Below are 23,409 nucleotides of genomic sequence, written 5' to 3' on the forward strand. Positions count from 1 at the left end.
ACAAGTTTTTCATACATCATACTCTCAGGTTCAACTTCAAAAATGAGCTATAGGTGGTTGGATTTAGATGTCGAAATGACATTTCAGGCCAAACATTTCAATAGGTCCTATCTGCATTTGAGAGGCTCTCTTTGTTAACTTTCTCTTTCAATTATTGCAATGTATTGGTACACTTTTCAACTACTTTTGCAGTACAAATCAAAAGACGATTGTTTTGACCATCGTTCAATGCAAGGAGCCAATCAAAATACAAAAAAACATCTGAGATATTAACGAAAGAGAGAGAAACCAAAGAGAGCCTCTCTTCTGCAGATTGGACCTTTAGACATGTTTGGCCTGATTTATGCAATTCAGTATCATAATTTACATTTTATATAACTCATTTTGGTATCATAATGGCTATTTTTTCCGAACTGGTTCATTATGCAACTGAAATGAGTTGCATAATGAAAAATAGTTTGATAATCTTCATAATGCAACTCATTTGAGTTGCATTATGAACATTATGCAACTCAAATTAGTTGCATTATGAAAAAAAATCATTGCATAAAATGTTGTATGGAACTCGTTGCAAAACTCGATTTTTCAGCACTCTTCGTATTTATCCAACTCGGCAAGCCTCGTCGGATAAATATACGACTCGTGCTGAAAAAATCAACTTTTTGCAACTCGTTACATAAATAACTATTTCAGCACTGGTTACCACTCGTCTGCTCGTCTGCACTGAGGTTCAGTGAATTGTCTTCCAGCGTAAGCGCCTCCACAACCACGTCCTTGTTGAAGTTTGCTGTCTTTGGTCAGGGTTTTATTGAGAAAACCTAATTCGGGTGTAGGTATTGCTCCTGGGCGTTTGAGATGGAGCCTAGCGGGTTTCCAAAAACTTTCCAGAGAGGCCAAGAAAGGGGGGTTTCAAGGGGCTACAGGAACGTTTCAGGGGGTTGTTTCAAGGAATTTCAGGAGCCTTTTAATGGCGCTCCGACAGATTACGCTGGCGTTTCATTGGGTTTACAGATATTACAGAGGCGTTTCAATAGTATTACGGAGGTTTCAGGGACGTTTCAAGGGGCTTCAAAGGCGATTCAGCGTAGGTCTCAGAAGCCTTTAAAGAGCCTTTCAAGGCATTTCAGAGGCTATTTACAGAGTTTCACGGGATTCTTAAGGTCGTTCGGAGAGATTTTAGTGGCATTTGATAGCATTTCAGCGAAACTTAAAGGGGGGTTTCAAGTGCATTTCAGGATGTTTCTGGAACCTATTAAAAGGGTTTAGTGGCATTTGAAATTGATTATGGATATTTTAAGGTCATGTCAATGGGAACATGGAGGTTCTGAGGCGTTTCAAGATGCTACAGACCTTCTAAAGCACTCGTTGTAACCCCCTTGAAACTTCCAGGGACCTCCTGAAAATACTTCTGAAACCACATGGGATGCCCATGAGACCCTCATAAACGTGCTTAAGACCTGTCGGTACACTCTAATACCGCTGGGACCCATTTGAACGCCCCTGGGAACACCTGAAACGCCTTTGAGGTCCCCTGAAACTCCTGAAACGGCACTCCAATACTCCTGAGTTCCCTACGATGCCTCCGAGATTCCCATAAACAAACCTAAGACTTGCCGGTACCCCCTGAAACCGACTGGGACTCCCTTGAAATGAGCCTGAGATCCCCTAGTACCCCCTGAAACGCTTCTGAGAACCTCTGGAATTCCCTGAGATCCCCTGAAACGCTTCTGAGACCCTCTGAAGCCCTTTGGAAACCCATAAAACCCCTTAAACGTCACTAAGGAACCCGCTAAGACCTCCCAGTATCCCCTTATACGCCCCTGAGACTCCAGGAACGCCCGTGAGACCCCCTCAAACCTCCCTGAGAATCCCTGAAACACCCTGAGACTTCCATAAATGCTCCTGAGATCTCCTGGTGCCTTCTGAAACGGTTTGACAGGGCATAAAAAGATGCATAAAATGAAAGTGCATGAAAATAACTTGCATAAGAAGAGGTTTAGTGTACCCTTACCAGTTTTTTACAACGACTTAAAATCTTAATATTTAATTTACACGTCTCAAAACAAGGAGTTCTTTCAAAATAATGCATATAATGTAAAATCATCAAATAACTTTATATATTATTTCTTAACATTCCCTATTCTAAAAGTCTTCTTTGCAACTTCCACGGTTGTGTGATCCGTATAGCACTATTCGACCTCATGAAATAATCGAACAAATGACAGTGCGTCAAGGTAAAATAATGCACCACTAACTATTCCACGAAAGTACCAACAATTAAAATATACTCCTAAGAAATGTGAACGGAATAACGTCAAATGTCTGTTTAATTCCAGACTTACCTCGCTAGTCGGTACTAGTTCCAAAGGATGCCGGTCCAGCCGCGTCCACCACCGTCCGTGCCTATGGAGCATATTAAATTTTGATCAAAACGAATTCAAACGATAAACACCAAACGCTTACCTCGTGCCACATTGTTTAACTTTTGCGTCTCCTCCGGACTTAGCCTAAGAATGGTGTTCAACACAGGAACTAGGTGTGACTTCTCGTCACCACTGTTGAGGGTTAAGAACTGAAACGGAGACAAAATCTGAGATTGAAATTCCGAGAGAAAACAGTTATATAATGTTCCTTACTTTAAATATCACATTCTTCAGATACTCGGAATTATGTACATGTTTCTCCCGTTCGATGGCCCGCTCGTGGCGTCGAACCTCCTCCTTCAGAAGCTCGTTGAGTTGCGTCAGCTTGGCCAGGTCCTGCTCGGCCTCGGCCAGCAGTGCCGTCAGGTGCCGAACGCGGCTCTCCTGTTTGGTCAGCTTGTCTTTGGTGTGCTGCAGTTCCACCGTGGGGGACGTCGACGGGCGAAGATCGCCGGGGTCCGCTTCGAAGACGGACGGATCATCGAAGGACGAGTTCAGGAGTTCGTCCAGAGGAATCAAGTCCCGAGCGGAGCGAGTGCGTTGGTTCTGTTGACTAGAGTTGGAGGACTTCCGCCGCGGTAAGGATGGGTTTTGGTTCGAAGAGGTGCTTTCGGAGCCTTCACCTTCCTCGCGTTCCATCAGCAGGAGATTGATCTTCTGCTCGTCGGATATGTGCTGGCCACGGAAGAAGCCGAATCCAGCAGCGCTGGTGGACGCAATGGAATGGTTGTTGTTACGGAGGTCGTTTGGAGGATCCGCGGAATGACGTGCAGTGGCTTGGGTAATTCGGACCTGAAGGGTTTCGACTTCCTTGGAATGTTGCTCCTGGAGTTCTTCGATCTGCTTTTTGTAGCAGCTGACAAGAGTTTCGTTCTGAAGGCGTTGAGTTTTGAGGGCTTCCTGATGGTTGAGGTTCGAACGACGGCTTTCCTCCATGAGCGACTCATTTTGCAGTCGAGATTCCTCGAGGAGGTCGTGAAGCTCTTTGCATCGGCTCTGAAGTCGTGCTTTGTCTTCTCGTAGCTCGTCGCAAGACTTGCCCAATTCAGTGATCTGCTGCGTGAAAGTTTGTAGCTTTTGTTGAGACAAATCAAGCGACTTCTGCAGGGTTTGAACTTCTTCTTGGAGTTCCCGTTCTTTCCCGCCCTCTTTGTTCTGGTTTTGTCTCAGAACCGACTGTGCTCGAATCTTGTAGCTGGCAAATTCCGTCCGAACATCTTCTACCTCCTGTGATTTTTCCTTCAGCTTTGTCCTCAGCTCTTCAGCATCACACTCCAAACTGTATACTTGTTTCAGCAACTTGCTCTTCTCCGCTTCCATCGAGCTGTTTACCTTCTCTTTCTCTGTGACTGCTTCGCTTAGCTCCACTCGATTCGACTCAATCTCCAGCTTGATCCGTTCGTATTCCACCTTCAATTGGGCCAATTCCACATTGATCTCTCCTCGCTGATGTTCGCTGACCCTCAATTTCTCCTGTTGCAGATCCACGTTCTTCTTCAACTCTTGCGAATGACTTCTCTCCGCATTCATACTCTGCTCCAACAGTGTGAGCTGACTCTTCAAACTCTTGATAGTACCTTCCTGAACCTCGATAGTTCCTTCCAACTCCTTTTCGTGTACCTTCTTCATTTCCAGCTTCTTGTTTAGCTCGGCCAGTGATTTTTCGTACGCTTCCATCTCCAAGTTCAGCACATTAGCCTTCTTGGCCGCAAGGCGACACTTCTCGACTTCCGCCTTCAGCTCTTTCTGTGCCTCTAATTCTTCACTCAGCTGTTTCTCCTTGGCTTTCAGCGTTGCTTTCAGCTTTTGATTCTCTGAATCGATTTCTTTCTTCGCCAAATTGAATGCCTCTTTCTCGCGTTTCAAGTTCTGCAACTGCTCTCGATACTCCCTGATCGTCGTCTCCAGCGATGACTTATCTTTCCGGCTGCTACTGTCCAGCTCGGTACGCACCTGGTTGAGCGTTTCAATCTCCTGTTGTTGCTTTTCCAGTTGCTCCTTGAGGTCTTTCAGTTCGGTTTCCCGCTGTTGAATGCCTTGTCGTTCTACCTCCATTTGATCCAGCAAACGATCGTACTCCGCCTGGAGGGATTGCAAATTCTTCCCGGTCGTTAACGTCTCCCGCTCTTTCTCGAACTTCTGCAGCTGGAGAGTCTGTTCGGCGACTTTTTTCTTCAGTTTCACTGCCAGCGATCGTAGCTTGTTGTACTTCTCTTCAAAGCTGTCGTCGACATCGCGCATTCGGGCCGATTCCTCGGCTCGAGATATCGTCGAGGTGGACATAACGTCACTTTGAGCGTCGAAGCTGCGATCCCGTTCCCGAAGGGCGATCAGTTCGGTTTCTTTGTCGGCGAGCTGCCGTTCCAGATCTTGGGATCGTTGCTTGAGTTCATTGACATCCGGAGAGGAGAGTTCGGTTAGTTTTTGCTGCAGGGTGGTTTTCTGGGATTCCAGTTCGGAGATTTTCGACAGCTGTAGCGAAATGACTCCGCCACGCTCCTTCAGGATCTCGTTGATTTCTTTGAGTTCCGACAGTAGATCGCTGTTTTCCAGCTTGACCAGCTCCAGTTTGGACTGTACGGTTCCGAGGTCCGTTTTAAAGGTGGCGTTTTCATCGGATAACTTTTCATTTACAGTTTGCAATTGTTGATTTGCAGCGGCAAGAAGGTCGTGTTTTCCTTGGATGCTTTCCAATGTAGAGACCGTTTCCTGTAGCTTTTGCTGCAGTTGCTGGAAGGTGTTTTCTTTTTCAGTGATTAAGTTTCGCCCTTTCTCGTTTTCGTCCGCTTTTTGGCGTAGTTTCTGCTCAAATTGAGACAACTGAGCATCTTTTGCATCCACTTGCTCATAAGCCTCTGATCTTCTATTCTGAAGACGCTCGATTTCTTCCGCCATCAATCTGGCTGTCTCCTCACCCTCCGAAAGACGTTTCAGGAGTTCTCCATTTTCTGATTTTAAAGAATTAGCCATTTCCTGAAGTTCCGACTGGTCAGTAGCTTTTGCATTGACAATTTCATCATGGGATGACTGCAACTCTTGATTCTGGACAGTCAAGGCGTCGTAACGTTCTTGAAGGGTCTTTAGTGCGTTCGAAGACTCCTGCAACTTCTGCTGGACTTGTGTAAGGGTATTTTCCTTATCAACAATTGCGTTACGCCCTTTCTCGTTTTCTTCTGCCTCTTGGCGCAGTTTTTGCTCAAACTGTGACAACTGGACATCTTTTGCTTCCACTTGATCCCAAGCCTCTGATACGCTCGTTTTAAGAACTTCTATTTCTGCCGCCAAAGTTCTGGTGGTTTCCTCAGCTTCCAGCAGACGCGTTTGAAGATTTTCGTTCTCTGCTTTCAAAGCAACGTTAAGAGCCCGAAGTTCTGTTTGGCCGGCAGTTTTTTGATCTACAAGCACTTCGCATGATGCTTGTAGCTGTTGATTTTGAACAGTTAAGGTGTCGTAACGCCCTTGAAGAGCTTCTAGAGCAGAGGTATACTCTTGGAGTTTCTTCTGCACATGTTGAAGTTCCTCCTCTTTCGTCGAAACACCTCGCTTGGCTTCCTCAAGGGACCTCTGCAGCTCCTCCTGGTTTCTACCACCTTCAATGTCCTTTCTGACCTTATCCTCTAAATCAACGCATTGTTTTGCTGAAAGTTCTTGCAGATCCGCGAGTCGTGCCTGATGCTCTGATTCCACTTGTGCTGCGTCTATCTTGAACTGCTCAATCATCTCCGTGAGGTGTTTGCTAGTCGTTTCAGCTTCTTGCAATCGTTCTTGCAGATCGGTGTTTCTTGCTTCGAGGGATTCTTTTACAGCTTCAAGTTCTGAAATTGTGGTCGAATTTTCGTCGTTCGATGCTTTCAGCTGTTCTAGCTTCTTTGAAAGAGCTTGATGAGCTTCTGTTAGGGACTTCTCATTCTCCTCTTCTTCTCGCTCCAACTTACGCTCATAGTCCACTAGCTGACTACTTTTAGCTTCCAGTTCTTCCGCTTGTTTGGTTAATCTCGCTTGAACTTCGTCGAGTTGGCTTCGCAGCTCCGCTTGGTTTTGTGTAGATTCTTCACTCAGTCGAACCAATTGCTCTGAAAGCTTCTGATTTTCTGTTTGTTCCAATCGAAGCTTTTCCTCCATTTGCGCAACCACACAGTTCAAGCTGCTATTTTTGGACTCCATGTCATCTATCACTTTTTGCTTACCAAGTATGCTGTCTTCTAGTGCCTCTTTTTCGGTAGTAACTTGCTTCAACTGTTCCTCAAAAGCCATTATTTGTTCTGAACCCTGCGCGTCCTTTTGATTCAAACTTTCTGCGTTTGCCTTCTTCAAACAGGCATTTTCCCTTTCCAGCGCTTGGATTCTGGTGAACAGCACATCTGAAGCCTTCAGTAACTCCTTCTGCCACTTGGGAACCTGTTCCGAGTAATCCTTCACTGTTTTCATCAGAATTTTCCTGTCCGATTTAAGGAGCAGAACCTTTGCAGATATTTCCTGTACCTTGTTCTTGTATAGCTTAAGTTTACGTATAAGTTTCTCTTCTTTCCCGAACAAAGCCGCTTCATTCTTAGCCTTCAGCAGTTCCTGCTCCAGTGTCACTTTGCTCGCCTTCACCGTCTCCTTCTCTTCTGCCACTTCCTTCAACTTCGCTTCCATCGAGGACAAATCCCCCAACAGTTCCTCATTCTCGTCGGTCAGCCGTTTGATCTGTCGCTGAAAGGCTTCGTTCTCCACCGACAGCTTGTCCAGTTGGTCCCTCAGCAGGGCAGCACCATCCACCTCCCGTCTCAATCCGGCCACTGCTTTCTCCAGCCCATCCACCTTCATGGCCGCATTCAGCTTCTGTTCGGTCAGTGAACTCACCATCTCCTGCATGGCTTTCAGACAGTCTTTGTCGGCTGTCTTTTGCGTCTCCGCCAGTGAAAGCTGCTCCTTCAGCTTTCGGTTCTCTTCCAGGCATTCTGCAAAGAAGATTTTTTCTTAATTGACTCATATGTTTAATCTGATGACTTATTTATTAGAGTGGCCCAGTTTATGCAAAAGTTTAATTCCAACAATAACATTAATAATATTATCATTTTGTGTATCATCAAGATGATAACCGGAAAGGGATGTTAAGCAAGTTGTATCATATTTTTTTAAATGGGGCTAGAACAATCCAAATGGAACAACAATTTTCCATGTGCAACATTAGAAGACTCAACATTAACCCTCGAACGATCGCGCTGTTGTATTTTGCACAGATTTTATTCTTTTTGAGCCAAATCGAGCACAACATACCGACGTACTGAACGGTAGATTGGAGGTCATCAAATTTCCCGTATATTTGGACTGAAACCCCCATACAAACTTCAACTCATTTGCGCCAGCTCAGTTTTTAACCGATTGAGCTGAATTTTTCGCAGGTTGATCTACTCACCCAAAGGCACAATTCTAGGGGGTGTCCCGTGGAATTTTCAGACAATTCTATATTTGAACCAGTCTATTGTATATAGGGCAAATGAGGCCTTCCAACCAACTAGCAGGCAGTTCTTCATCTTCCCATATATTCAGTATCATGCAGTGTAAGAGTTGATACAGCTGCTAACGTGCTTGAGAAGCTCGGCCGGGAGTTCGTCCTTTTCAGCAGCCTTGTTGTTCTTAAGCGCCATTAGAGGGCTGATTAGAAGCCTCATCTAGTTTTGCAGATTCCATGGCCTGTCGGCGATTCGAATTCTGTTTGTCGCACTTCCATTCCCACCATTCAACAATTCCTCGAAGTCCTCTTTCCCGCTCTCTGTCAGTCAGCAAGTTTCCATCGTGATTGTTGCACATTACGGGAGAATTCGTTGTTTTCTCCTCAATGTGCTTATCCGACGTCTCCACTAGACAGAAATGCCTTGCCCTTTTTCTGGACAGATGTGTCATAATAGAAATGTTCTCTCGTTGTTTGCAAGAAGAGTAGCGCGCAGCGGTATTATACATTTCTGTAACGATTTATTTTTGTGGCAGCAGAATGGGAAGATATATTTATCTGGCTAGTGGAGACGTGTGCTTGGTGCGATGTCTGTATTTTTGTCGAATTCAATATTTGAAAACAACTTTGGTTTCCTTAAGTATAACGATTTCTGTCTACTAATCTTCTAGATCCATTAGTAGCCTTCGTGGCCAAAGTGTTTCTTGTGACGCTTCCAATAGCGGAATTTATTGCTTCCGGGGTGGACAATGCAACGCAAGTTTGTTTTCGGCTGGCTCAAGAGGTTCCTTCGGAAAACTGGAAAACGTTTCCGCTGTTGGATTTCCGGTCGTTTCTGCATTCTGCCCTGTCTGCATCCGCGTCGGCTTGGTATGGCGCACTTACAGAACGTCCGAGTATTGCACGCGGATGCAGCGATGTCCGGTCGAGTATTGACTGCCACGTATAACGAACATCCTAAACTGGCGCATTGGTGGTTTTTGGGTAGCATTTTCTTTCTCCTCCTTCTGTTTTAGGTGGCCGGGATCCAGGGGATACTTCGAAGGCTTCGCTTCATCCATTTCGAATCTCAGCAACAGCATCCGGATGAAAGTTTTCTGTTTAAGTGTGAAAGACTTACCACCACGCTCCACTTGGATACCGAGAAAATGCTTGATGTTGCCCAAAGAAGGTACGGTGAAATGCTTGTTCGGGTCCCGCATGAGGTCCGCGAACTCCTCATCGTGGTCCCGCAAAAAACGATGTCGTCCACGTAAGTCATACAGACACGGGTCATGGGCGGACTGCCGGAAACCCATCTGCTTCAGTATACCGTCGATCTTCTTGTTCCAAATATATCCGGCTTGCCTGAGTCTGTACAGGCCTTTCTTGATCAAGCAAACAGCATCACCATCTTGTGCTTCGTAGCCGGTTGGCTTGCCGGTTGGTTGCTTCATGTAAACTCTCTCCTCTATTTCTCCATGTAGGTAGGCAGTTTTGACATCGGCGTGTTTGACCAGCATGTTGCACTGACCAGCAATTGTAAACAACGTCCCAGAAGGCGACTTGTCGGACCACTGGCGCAAACACTTCATCAAAATCTATCGCGTACTTCTGCGAGAAACCTTGTGCTACTAGTTGGGCTTTGTAGCGTACGATGTTTCCGCCTTCGTCCAGTTTTCGCTTGAAAATCCATTTGGATCCCACGACTTTGCGGTTGGCGGGCAAAGTTGTCAATGTCCAGGTACGGTTCTCAGCATGCGACTTTATCTCTTCGTCCTTTGCCGCTATGCCCTGTTCCGCTTCAGGGCTCTCGTCTCGATGGCTTCTCTGTAGATTCTCGGCTCCGCAATCGCTTTTCGTACCATACCCGTCGTTTCACGGTACCGCTGGATGGGGTGCTATGACTTTCGTGCTCCGCTTTAATCTCCGGGGCGTTGCCACTTCATAATCATTCACCTCCCCTTCTTCTACTTCATAGGTTCAATCATCCGATCGAAATGGCAGCATATTATGCGAATGTATCGGTGTGTTGACTGCCTCAGCTCAGAAACGGTAGTCCATTTTCGCATCGAGTACTGCCGTGAATCGCAAGTCAGTCCCATCTGCATTTTGGTCAAAAATTAGTTAATGGCCGTTTTAGAGCTTTCTTCGGATGATCTTTCAGCTGTGTGCAAAAAAATATATAGTTTGTTCAGTAAAATTGAAAAACAACACCAAGTCAGATTGTCCCATAATGAAATGTAATCGCAAGTCAGTCCCATTACGAACTTGTGCTCCCTCGAGTACAAAACTTAACACTATTTTAGCCAGTTTTATATTTTTCACTGTTACGTTTTCACGTTTGAAACAATATGTGAAAGTTTCATGATGATCGCAGAAGTTTTCAATTCATGGCGATTTTTTAAAGTTTCACATAGAAATCGAATTTGAAAACTTCAGAGGCCATTTTCTCAATGCCTGCTTTTTACATATGGGACTGACTTGCGATTCACGGCAGTATACTACCGTGAATCGCATATCAGTCCCACCTTTGCTGGATTTCCTATGCAAATGGGACAAATATGCGATTCACGGCAGTATAGCATGCAGCGTGCCATTTCCACAATCGTCCGGTTTTTGCGCTCCGCATCTCTGCATTCTGCTATGGTGTGTAGCTTCACATTGTATTGTGGAATGCTTTCATTCTTTCTGTAGAACAGGCCCAAGCGCGTTGCCTTATATTCGCCTCCTTGGTCAGAGCGAATGATCACGGGATTCCTTCCAAAACGATTTCGCACCATATTGACGTAATCCTTGATTTTCTCAGCGAGACAAATGCCAAGTAGCTGTGCGGCTGGAAAACCTGATGGAGCTGTGGAAGGAGTTCAACACTGTGCAGGCCGAGTTAGAAATGATAGAGGAGGACAACGAATTACTGGATGCTTATCTCAAGGAGCGCACGGAGTTCGAACGGGCTTACTACCGTGTAAAAGGTACGCTAGTTCTGTTAAACCAGTCTAATTCGCCTGCCGTAGTCCGAAATAGTAATGGATCGTCGAATGACAATGCAGGTCAAACCCATATCAAGTTGCCGGACATTAAGCTTCCAGTATTCAGCGGGGAGTACGAAAGCTGGTTGAATTTTCATGATTTGTTTATTTCACTCGTACATTCTTCGACGAGCTTGTCCACCATTCAAAAATTTTATTATTTGAGATCCTCCTTAGCTGGTGAAGCGCTCAAGCTGATTCAGACCATTCCGATCAGCCACGATCAGTATTCCGTTGCGTGGAATCTACTGATTAGTCATTACCAGAACCCTCGACGATTGAAAAGAACCTATGTTCAATCGTTGTTCGAGTTTCCCGCTATAAAAAGGCAAACTGCATTGGAATTGCATACGTTGATCGACAAGTTTCAAACCAATGTGAAAATTCTCAAGCAATTGGGCGAGAACACGGAGCATTGGGACGTCTTGTTGATTTACCTGCTCAGTACCCGTTTGGACTCAACAACGAGGCGTGACTGGGAGGAATATGCGGAAACGAACAGCACGACGAAGTTCCAGCAGTTGATTGAGTTTCTGCAGCGACGAGTCAACGTACGTGCTAGAGACGGTGGCGAACAAGTCTTCAGAATTACCAGCGATCATCAAGAAACCCAACCCGCCGCGGTCTGGAAATCATGGATCTGTTCAGCAAGGATTTCGACGATGTCCGGTTTGCTCCAGCCAACACTTGCTGTATCAGTGCGGATCATTTGCGCAAATGACGGCCAACGAAAAAGAAGGGGTAGTCCGGAGAAACAAGCTCTGTCGGAATTGCCTGCGCTGGGGTCACATGGCGAAAACATGTTCATCAGAAAGTAGTTGCCGCCAATGCAGAGGGCGACACCACACACAGCTGTGCTTCGAGTCCAAATCCGAATCAGCTAACCAAGGACCGAACAGTCAACCAGCTACAGTCCATCAACCGGTTTCATCGATTGATCCCACCCAGTCTAGCAGTTCTAGGGGACCGATATCATCACTTCTTTAGACCGATCCAAAACGAAGGTGTTATTGGCGACAGCAATTGTTATCATGATCGACGATTCTGGTTGCGAACATGCAGTTCGAGCTCTACTAGATTTAGGAAGTGAATACTGTTTTACGACGGAACGAGTGGCACAGATGATGAGGATTCGTCGAAGCAGAGTGAACCTTCCGATTGCAGGAATCGGGCAAGCATCTACTGAAGTTCGCTGGAAATTCCAAACCACTGTAAAGTCGAGTATTTCCAAGCCAACTATTCCACCAACATCGAAGTGTTCGTTCTACCCAAAGTTACAGTGGATTTACCGTCTATATGCATCGATGCATCGAATTGGACTCTACCAACGGGAATTCAACTAGCGGATCCCTCCTTCTATCAGTCCGGAGCTGTTGACCTTGTACTGGGTGCTGAGGTTTTTTTTTACCTATTCAGTGTTGCTGGTCGTATTCCTTTGAGCGAGACTCTACCCTCGTTGATAAATTCAGTTTTTGGTTGGGTGATAAGCGGAAGGACTTCTGGTGGACAGTCGAGATCTACCATTATATGCAACGTTGCCACTACAGCCGATATTCATCGCAGTATGGAACGCTTTTGGGCAATTGAGGATGATGCAGCAGTCGCTTATTCGCCGGCGGAAGCGTTTTGTGAAAAATTATTTTGCAATACTACGATCCGTAATGAAGATGGAAGGTACATGGTGCGAATTCCTTTCAAGGAGGACGCTTTGGAAACACTGGGAACCAATCGGCGAACAGCTCTCCATCGATTTCAGCTGATTGAGGGTCGACTCCAGCGAGATCCGAATTTGGCGGCTGAATATCGGAAGTTCATGGACGAATACGAGAAACTGGGACACATGAAGCGCGTCAGTGAGACGGAAGCAGCGTCTGAACCTGCGTATTTTCTCCCGCATCATCCAGTCATTCGCGAAGACAGCAGCACCACAAAAGTTCGCGTCGTTTTCGACGCTTCATGTAAGAGCTCAACAGGAGTTTCCTTGAACGACGTCATGCTTGTGGGACCGGTCGTGCAAGAGGATCTACGGTCAATTACCATGTGAGCTCGTCTGCATCCAATCATGCTGATCTCCGATGTCGCTAAAATGTACCGACAAATCTCTCTCTTCCCCGAAAACTGTCGATTCCATTTGATTTTCTGGCGTAGTTCACCGTCCGAGCCCGTGCAGATTTACCAATTGCAGATCGTAACGTATGGAACTGCTTCCGCTCCGTACCTCGCAACTCGAGTTCTACAACAGCTTGCTCAGGAGGAAAGGGATAACTACCCGCTGGCAGCTAAGGCGACCTGCGAAGACTGTTACGTTGATGACTTCTTTTCCGGAGCAAATTCAGTCGCTAACGCAGTCAACCTGCGGAAGCAGATGGATGCAATGTTTAATAGTGCTGGAATGCAACTGCGCAAATGGGCAAGCAACGTTCCAGAGGCGCTAGAGGGAGTTCCAAACGACAATCGTGCCATGCAATCATCAGTGGATTTTAATAAGGACCAGTCAATCAAAACGTTAGGTTTGCATTGGGAACCCAACTCAGACAGCTAAAATACATCGTACCGGAAGTAGCCATTGATCCAGCTTCTCCTGTCGCCAAACGGTCAGCGCTCTCTTGCATCGCAAAGTTGTTCGACCCACTTGGTTTAGTTGGGCCAGTAGTAGTTTGCGCAAAAATGTTCATGCAGACGTTGTGGGGCTTAAAGGACGAAAACGGAAACCAGTATGACTGGGACAAGGACTTGCCAGAGGAAATGAAGAAAAGGTGGATCGACTATTACACCGAACTTCCACAGTTGAACACTCTTCGAATCGAACGGTTCGTCGTGCTTCGTGATGCAACATCATTAGAACTCCATTTTTTCTCCAATGCATCAATCGCTGCCTACGGATCGTGTATCTACATACGGTCTTCAAACTCGTCAGGCGATGTGAAGGTTTCGCTTTTAACGTCTCGCTCAAAGGTTGCTCCACTGAAACAGCAGAGTATTCCGCGACTGGAACTCTGCGGTGCTCTGTTATCTGCCGAACTGTATGAAAAAGTATCTGCAGCCCTGCGTATCGCCTCGAAGGCATACTTTTGCGTGGATTCGACCACCGTTTGGAGTTGGCTCAAAGCTACGCCGTCAACCTGGTCGACGTTCGTCGGGAATCGAGTCTCAAAGATTCGACATAGAACACAAAACTGTGAATGGAATCATGTAGCGGGTCGTGAAAACCCCGATGATATCATCTCAAGAGGATTTCCAGCAGCAGATTTAGTTCGATGTGAAAAGTGGTGGCAAGGACCTCCGTGGTTGCAAAATCAAAAGGACTCCTGGAGAATTCCCGTTGGCGACTCAATAGATCAGGAAGCAGTCAAAGAAGCGAGAAAGACGTCACATGCAGCTACTCCTTCTTCACCAACTTTTGCTGAAGACTACTTAAACCGATTCTCCAGTTACCAGCAAATGCTTCGCATAACTGCCTATTGGCGACGCAATTTTGCCAATTTACAGCGGTCAAGATCGTAGCGAGTTTCCTTTTCATCACTGACCACCACGGAACTTTGGGAAGCCGAACATGCCTTAGTGCGGCTGGTTCAAAATGATGGGTTTTCTGTAGAACTAAAAGCAGTGCAAGCACAGCGAATGGTTTCGTCAAATTCTCCGCTCCGATGGTTCAATCCGATAATCGATTCTCATGGAATCCTTCGCATCGGCGGGCGGATCAGTCGTTCCATGGAACCATATGATTCTCAGCACCAAATTCTGCTCCCAGGATCGCATCCGTTTTCTACGCTCCTCGTTCGTTGTCAACATGAACGACTATTGCACGCAGCAACAGAGCTCCGTACGAATACTCTTCGACTACGTTTTTGGATTCTGGGAGGAAGAAATGTCACACGTCGTGTTGTGCATGGCTGCGTAAAATGCTATCGCGCAAAACCGAAATCCGTTGAGCAGTTCATGGCGGAACTTCCAGCGCAACGAGTCACCGCTTCTCGTCCGTTTTCGGTCGTGGGAATAGACTTCTGGGGACCAATCTACCTCAAGCCTCGTCACCGCAGAGATTCTCCTCCCAAGGCTTATGTCGCTGTATTTGTGTGCTTCAGCACAAAAGCCGTCCATCTGGAGCTCGTCACAGACTTGAGCACGGCCAAATTTATGCAAGCTTTTCGCCGCTTCGTTTCTCGCCGAGGACTGTGCTCTGAGATCTTCTCCGATAACGGCAAAAACTTCGTCAGTGCAGAAAATTATTACGCTCAGAGTCGTTTCGACATTCGTTTGCCAACGAATGTTCCAGCAAAGGAATTCGCAGGCATTTCAATCCGCCGCGCGGGTCCCACTTTGGAGCATTGTGGGAAGCGGCAATCAACTCGGCTCAAAAACACTTCGTCCGAGTTCTTGGAGATCGCAAATTACCTTTCGACGAAATGGAAACACTTCTTGTCCAAATAGAGGCCTGTCTCAACTCACGCCCTTTGACAAAGCTCTCCGATGATCCGTCGGACTTCTAGGCTCTTACTCCAGGACATTTTCTGATCGAATCTGCACTCCAAGCCGTTCCGGACGTCAATTACGAGTCGATTCCGTCGAATCGACTGCACTGTTGGCAGCAACTGCAGAAAATGCTACAAGATGTTTGGAAGCGCTGGCATGTGGAGTACCTGCAGTCGTTGCAGCCTCGAAGTAAGTGGCTGAAAGAACCGGTTCAGTTGCAGAGAATCAGCTAGTCGTGATCGTTGACGAGAACCAGCCACCGATGCGCTGGCCCACCGCTCGTATTCACAAACTCCACCCAGGGAAGGACGGTTTGGTACGAGTTGTTACCCTACAGACTGCGTCGGGATTACTCACTCGACCCACTGCGAAGATCTGCGATCTACCCATACCCCTTAGCTGTAGCAAAGAACAAACGTCATCAGCGGTCCAGCAACCGCTGTCGGGCTAGAGGTTTCCAAACGGATCAACCTGGCCATTCTTCGTGCAGATCCATCACCAATACCAGTAGTAGCGCTCAGTAGTGTGATCGCGCGATAGTTCCCGCAATCCAACTTATCGCCCTTTTTGTAGATGGGTCACACGATACCTTCCATACACTCCTCTGGTAATATTTCCTCCTTCCAGATCTTGGTAATGACCCAGTGTAGTGCTCTCACCAGTGCTTCTTCACCGTGTTTTAGTAACTCCCTTGGTAGTTGATCTGCTTCAGCGGCTTTGTTGTTTTTCAACCGGCTAACCTCCTCTTCAATCTCTTGGAGATTAGGGGCTGAAAATCTTTCATCCTGCGCACGTACTCCAAGGATGGAAACACTCTCATCGTGAATCAACTCGCGAGTGTAAAAGCAACAAACGGTTTACTCACGGTGCTGAGAGTAAGCCGTATGTGAGTTTATTTGCACCCGCTTGCTTCACGAGTATGAAGCAAAACAAAAACAAAAACACTCATGAATTTTTATTCGCGAAGAACAAGTGGAGATGCGGGAATTGCATTTTAGTGCGATTTTAATAGCAAAACAAGTAATTATCCATCAGATAGTAGTGTTTTGTGCTTTATTGTTCCTGAAAAGTTAATCTGTCGGCCGTGTAAATTCGTTTTTTCACAAAATTGAAAAATGTTCAGAGCTACTTCGCGAATCAATCACGAGTGCGACCAGCTTCGTTAGCTCGCGAATGAAGGAAGTGCGAATATATTCTGGCTTCTGTTGTTCACGAGTAGGATAGCTTTGCGTTTGTGTCTACTCAGCTGCATTCCTCGCTGTTTTCCATCACTGACGTACTCCTAGATCTGTTATCGCGCCACTTTCGGTGCTTGCAATGTCGCCATTGAGGTGTTCATGGTAATGCTGCCGTATTTATATTTGCATTTGTATTCATTCAGTTTGACGTTAGCTTATAGTTAAAAACTTTTCATTAGGTCAAGGAAGCAGACATCGCAAGTTAGGGTATTGGTTCCCTTATTAAGCATGTGGCTCTCATTTTCATCCTACGAAAAACAAAGGATTGAAGCGCTGTTTGTTTTGTTTCTTATTTTTGTATTTTTTGTAAGAAGTGAGCACCCATGAAAACAAAAAGAACGGCGTCAATCGGTGCCGTAATCGCTTGTTTTCGAATAGGATGAAAATGGGAGCATGAGATTACTGATGGCACACATACCCTATTACAAATTGATAGAAATTATGTACATAGAAACTTTTGCGAGTTCAAGTTTACATTATCTCTAATGGGCTTTTTAAATGAAGCTGATGCAATTTTGTTCTTTGGCAATGTACTAGCCCGCGCATCAACATACTAGAAGGAGATGCTGAGACGACCTCTCGAGTGAACAGTACCATGGATAGGATTAACCAGGCAGAGTGTATTGTAAATCCAGGTGTTCTAGCCAAACCAAAGGAAATCTTGTCAATCATCCGTACAATGAAGACCAAAAAAGCCCCGGGCCCCGATGGCATTAGAAACGTTATCCTCAAACACCTTCCGAAAAAAGCACTAGTGGCACTAACAAAGATCTTTAATGCTTGTCTCAGACTAGCTTATTTCCCACTCAAATGGAAACATGCTTCTGTGATTGCCATCCCTAAACCGAATAAAAACATTACTTGTCCCGGAAGCTACCGCCCAATCGAACAATTTGGGTTCAAAAAAGGCCACTCCACAATTCATCAACTTGTGCGAATTAAACAAGAAATCAAGCGCAACTTCAGCCATGGGAAATCCACTGGCAAGGTGCTTCTTGACGTGGAGAAGGCCTATGACTCCGTATGGCAAGAGGCGGTGGTCTTCAAGCTGCATCAATCGAACTGTCCATTGTATTTGGTGAAAATAATTTCTTCGTTCCTGTCCAATCGCCGATTTGAAGTAACACTCAACGGTTCTACGTCTTCTTCGCACCCCATACCGTTTGGTGTCCCTCAAGGATCGGTCTTGAGCCCTACATTGTATAATATTTTTACATCAGATACAATAATGGTTGATGGAGTAGTTTATGCTTTCTTCGCGGACGACACAGCTTTTTTAGCGGCCGACAAGGATCCAGCTCAAATCGTTACTAAGCTACAACATGCGCAGAACAACCTGGAAAGTTATCAGCGGAAATGGCGAATCAAAGTGAATGCTACAAAAACGCAAACAATTTTCTTCACCAAGAAGAGGGCAGCACGACAGCAATAACCACAAACGGTCAACCATCAAATTGGGAAGATGATGGGAAATATCTTGGAGTGATCCTTGACTCCAAATTGATTTTTGCACAGCACGTGAATTACTCAATTGATAAATTAGACAAAACTGTCCGTTGTTTGTATTCACTGATTAATAGGCGTTCAAAATTAGCTGTCAAAAACAAAGCACTGATATTTAAGTGTGTACTTCGACCATTAATGACGTACGGATCACCAGTGTGGGGAAAATGTGCCAAGTCTCATCGCGCTCGTCTTCAGGTTAAGCAGAATAAGCTGTTGAAAATGATCTACGGTTTGGATCCCTTCTTTCCGACATCAGAACTACATCGCTTGTCGAATACGGAATTAATCGACGATTTCATCGAGCGATCAACTAGAACCTTCGTCACATCGTGCCAGATGTCAGCAAATCCTCTTTAGAAGTCCTGGCAAATCAACCACTGTGATCATAGAATAAGTTTTACAAAAAAGTTCTAGGGTTTTTTTTTCGATAATTTTTCCCTAAGCAGTATAAATAATCAATTCGTAAAAAATCCAATTTTTCTAATCAGAAACTGAAAAATAACGCAGCTGAAAGGTAGATCCAAAACTCTGCAAGTGTAACAAAGAGCTATTGTACACTAATTGTAATGATTAAATCAATAAAAGTAAAATGTATGCCAACTTTGCAGCTAATGGCAAACTATTCCAGGTTAGCGTTCCGGATACAAGAACGCTTTTCCGTGTTGATGTCGTTTGCCTAGGTACGACGAAACATCGGGAACGGTCGTACTGTCCTTTCTGCAGATGTTGAAGAATGTAGATCGGGAGCGCTTCGAAATAAGCTTGTCGCATGAAGCAGTTTGTACGGTTGCGATAGTTTGTCTGAAGGTCGTGACCGAGAATTGTGTCACGTACTGCAGCTGTGGATTCCCTGCGGCGGATACCGTAGACAAATCGCACGGAAGCCTTGAAGCACCGGTCAAGTTGTTGTCTAGGGAACGTCCATAAATTACGTCACGCTTTTAGGGGGGAGGGGGGGTTCAACTAAGTGTGACGACCCATACAAAAAATTCAGAGGTCTCATACAAAAAGTGTGACATAGGGGGGGAGGGGGGGTTTGAAAATGGACATTTTTTGCGTGACGTAATTTATGGACGTTCCCCTATGGGCTGTAGACTACTCGTGGTAGAAAACCACTTAACAGAACGTGAAGTACGGAACGATGACGGATTGTACTAGTTTCATGCGCGTAGAGACCGACAGCATAGGAGTAAACCGCCTGAAAGTTCTGAGGGTGCCGAAAACTATGTCGTTCACCGGTCCAGTCCATGTCATGTGTTTGTCCATTCGCAATCCCAGTGGGGGTCATGATCGACGATAAGCTGAAATTCGGTGGCCACGTGGAATATGCCCGCAAAAAAACAAACGTGGCAATTATGGTATTGTCGAAGATGATGTCAAATAGCTCGGCAATAGTCTCGAGTAACTGTATGCTGCTCGTGACAATAATGGTCTCCATACTACGGTACGGCGCCGCTGCGTGGTCAAGTGCGCTATTGATCAACCGAAAAGTGAAGTAACTATAGACCCACAGGCACCAAGGACCAACAGAAAAGTGAGTAGGTTCCCCTCATATAACAATATAACAACAGGTTCCCCTCCCCATCCGGGAGCGTGAGTCCAACGGGTACTCTAAAAGTACTAGTTAGTACCCAAGCTTCCAGGGGAGAGAGGACAACCTAAAACCTAATCGCTAAACCATAGAGAGTACTCATGTACGATCTCCCCCTTCTCGAAGTAGACCCTAACGGGCGTATACGCCGTAGATGCTTATAAGCGTTTTAAATCGCCAATTGTTTTGAACTTACCATCCTTCGCCTGTTTGGCCTTCTGGGCGATTCCCAGCAAACCGCGACATTTTTTGACCAGATCGTCCCGGCTGAGATTGTCGAACGGACTAGCACCCTTCTTGCTGGCGGCGGATCCACCGGAAGCGGAATCCTACAAGAAATGCAAGCAAAATAATTTATTGTTAGCTGAGTTGACATCATCATCAGCGTCGTCATCAACGGGATGGGACACGACGATCGCCTTTTTGACTCGTCAAATCGAGGTCACTGCATTGAAAGTAAAAATTCTGCATTACCTGATCGGATGGTGCGTTTACGTCCATTTTTCAAGCTGAAACTAAAAACCAACACTCGGAACGTGAACCACAGTTGTTAGTGCATCGTATTGCAATAGTTTGAATAGGAAAATCGCGTAGGAAAGTACGGAAAAAGTAAAAATTACGCTGATGACGAAGCGACGATTTTTGCAAACACTTTTCTCCCAAAACAACACTGCTGATGGATGCGGATGATGCACTCACACTTTTGACGTTTCTGTTTTATGGCACGGGTTCGGGTTCATTTTACCGAGTGCAAGATGGTCACCCTATCAGCACGCGAGAAGAGAAACGTCAAACTTCGGCTTCGTGTGTTTTTATTTACACTCGATGCTAACACGTGCGCGGTCATAATCGGCGAATTTGTGCACAAAACTTTGCAAAATTCTGTAGTTTTCTATTAGATTTAGTTGAAAAAGTGGTTTAATATTATAAAAGATAAGATACCACGTTCAGAATGGTACGCAGATTGAGGAAAACCAAGAAAAGTCAAAAGTACAACTACAACCGAAATCGTAAGCGATTGAACAAGAAGATCCATGGCACCGGCACGGTCAAATGGTAAGTGCTCCCCTCCAGTTTAGCGATCTTTTGAATACACACCTCAATTGCCCCCTCTTTCAGCCCGGAAATAAAAAATGACATGGACTTCCGCAAGAACCTGAACGCCAACATCTCCGAGATGGGCCTGGCGTTCGATGTGAACAAAACGCTTCCGGTGCCGAACGCCAAACGGGAACGCACCAAGCTGGCCCGGTACGTGAATGGGTTCCTCGAGGAGGACGCTTCCGATTTGGAATCCGAATCGACGCGCAACCCGCCGCCTAAAATTTACGTTGCCGAGCGGCTGGAGAAGGACTCCAAGGAGTTCGTGGAGGTTCGCTTCCGGCTGTCCAGGGGTCAGGTCCGGTTCATCACCGGGATGATCGATGCGTACGGGTTCAACTACAAGGCGATGGCCCAGGACAAACGGAACTACGATCAGGAAACCTGGCGACAGATGCGCCAGAAGGTGCGCCGGTTTTTGACCATTCCGCAGCAGTGCACGCCCTATTTGAAGCGGAAGGGATGGCTGGATTGTGATATGAGCGATTCGAGCGATCCACGATGGAAGGAATACGGTACTGACGATGAGGAGTGATGAAAGGTGGGTATGTTGGGGGGTTGGTTTCGTCTTACAATATAATTTTTGATGTAAAAATAGGTAAACGTTTCAGCTTAATACTAGAGAAAGCCAAGTGTATCGATACAATTGAATCTTGGTAGAATATGACCCTGATAGGCTCGCTGAACATGCACTACGCCATCGTGGTGCGTCTAGCGTAACATCTTAGGAGGATTTAACTAATGCCTTAAGTAGACGTGTTTTTCTATTTGGAGTTTTGGCCATCCACACGACAGCCAAAACGTTAAGATGTTCACGCAGATTCTCTGACTTTTTTAAATTGTTCTTTTTTTGTCAAAGAAATTTTACCAATTTTTTTTGAGTTTTGTTTAATCTACAATCCCACAATGTATTTGCTAACCCCTGGTCTATAAGGTCATCGGACTTGCTAGAAGCGAACAAAGTTTGGTCTTGCACTTGAGTCACTTTGTTGCCACGAGAGCGATTGTTTATTAAAACAACATTCTATTCTGTAAATACTAACTACCCCCCTCCACGGCAAACAACTTCGCCCTCCCCTCGAAAACCGTTTGCTCGCCTTGTTTGCATTCGTACGAAACGTTTACAATCTTTCTCAGTCCCTCAACTTTGACCTCAAATTCAACTTCTTCGTCCACCCGGCATCGATTGGGAAACCGGAATTCTTGCGATGTTACCACATAACCCGGAAAATTGCTCCCAATGATCCCGGCTGTCGTTGCATTCAACAACGCTCCATTTACGAAGCTCTGGTCATCCCTCCTGTGTATCGGATTGCTATCTCCGGTGAACTCCGCAAACTTCTGCAAATCCTCTCGCCGGAACACCCGACTGGAACTAAAAACCTGACCAGTGGAAAAGCTACTGCTCAGTAACCGTCTAAACTGAAGAATCAGCCGCATTGTCCCCCTAGCAGAACCGTTGCCAAATTGGACACCGATTTGTTCGATCCCTGCTTCAATGTTACCAAAACCGATCGGAAATCGCCTTCCAACGAGTCCCGGTTCACGTAGACCAATAGCGTCAGCAGGTGACCCACCAGTTCTCCCCTGGTCGGATAACGCTCAATCAAAGCCCGAATCTGTTTCAGGGTTCCACCAAGTCTCAAGTATTCCGTCACTTGGCCGTCTAGGCAGATGTTACAGATTCCAGCCGCTGCATGAACCAGTAAGGCCGGATCCACCACCGAACCGGTCAATATCTCAACGAACAGTTCGTGAGCTTTCGCCTGCTTGAGATGGTTCCAGTTGATGGGGTCGTATGCGAAGTTCGCTAGGTTGGCCGTTACCTGCTGTTGAGCTTCTGCAAAACAATCGGATAGGTTTGATGTCTCAGGGTACCGAAGATGATCATTCGGCGACTCCTTACCAAGGTTAGATGTTTCGTAATACTCGTCCACCAGTAGGGTGATGTATTCTCTCCGGTTGATGCCGTCTTTCGGTGTGCGACGTTTCAACTGCTCGGCGGTGCTGAACATCACACGCGAATTGAACTAATATTTAAGTTATAAACTATAGCACCGCCGCAAAAACGAAAACGACATTAGCAAGCTTCCGGTTTTTAAAACCATTCCTTATTAGGTATACTTAATTTTTAAATGCTAGCGGGTTTTTTATTGTTTATGATTTCTTATCACCGACTATCATAATGAGACTGATGATGATGATGAATGATAGTCATTATTTTGTTTTGATTCGGTATGCACATGTGTGTGTGTGGTGTCGGCAACTTTACCGCACTCCATTCACGTTTTATAGCAATTCGTTCCCAGAGCAAAAGTAAAACCATAGAGAAACAGACGTCACACTCTGCTCGCTCCCCATCGTTCACCTTTTTAACCCTCAAACGGATACCTTAAATGAAGGTCCATTTTGGGACCTTGGGGTCCATTGGACCCCAACATATATTCTCGTATATCTCGTGATCCTTACTTTTTAAAAGGGTGATGTCTTCAGCAATGATGTTAGGTATGCCAAGGCATATTGTTCGTGCAGTTGAAAATCGGAATTTTTGACACGCGAAAATCGATGTTTCTCCTAAACCGTGTGTCGGACGTACGTCGGGCACAGTGCGCTGGATACAGAGCCAGGT

General features: G+C 45.8%; 3 protein-coding genes across 3 annotated transcripts; 1 reads left to right on the plus strand and 2 right to left on the minus strand.

The window, feature by feature from the left end:
• Window positions 1-2,095: 2,095 nt before the first annotated feature.
• Window positions 2,096-20,180, minus strand: LOC109418320 (GRIP and coiled-coil domain-containing protein 2). The gene is made up of 5 exons (XM_029863947.2): window positions 20,154-20,180; window positions 19,876-20,008; window positions 2,637-7,366; window positions 2,464-2,572; window positions 2,096-2,403 (listed from the first exon to the last, which is right to left on the minus strand). The coding sequence occupies exons 1-5, from the start codon at window positions 20,178-20,180 to the stop codon at window positions 2,357-2,359; spliced, it is 5,046 nt and encodes a 1,681-aa protein (XP_029719807.2). The 3' UTR covers window positions 2,096-2,356.
• A 309-nt stretch (window positions 20,181-20,489) lies between these two features.
• Window positions 20,490-21,377, plus strand: LOC109418322 (nucleolar protein 16). The gene is made up of 2 exons (XM_019692499.3): window positions 20,490-20,735; window positions 20,799-21,377. Exons 1-2 carry the CDS (start codon window positions 20,632-20,634, stop codon window positions 21,313-21,315), a joined length of 621 nt encoding a protein of 206 aa, XP_019548044.2. The 5' UTR covers window positions 20,490-20,631; the 3' UTR covers window positions 21,316-21,377.
• Window positions 21,378-21,756: 379 nt separating this feature from the next.
• On the minus strand, window positions 21,757-22,942 carry LOC109428102 (uncharacterized). The gene is given in 3 exon segments (XM_029877511.2): window positions 21,757-22,222; window positions 22,225-22,620; window positions 22,687-22,942. Coding segments are annotated over 3 exon segments (909 nt in total). The 5' UTR covers window positions 22,796-22,942; the 3' UTR covers window positions 21,757-21,818.
• Window positions 22,943-23,409: the final 467 nt, after the last annotated feature.

The sequence above is a fragment of the Aedes albopictus genome, chromosome 3, assembly GCF_035046485.1.
Source record: "Aedes albopictus strain Foshan chromosome 3, AalbF5, whole genome shotgun sequence".
In the NCBI taxonomy this organism is placed as follows: Eukaryota; Metazoa; Arthropoda; class Insecta; order Diptera; family Culicidae; genus Aedes; species Aedes albopictus.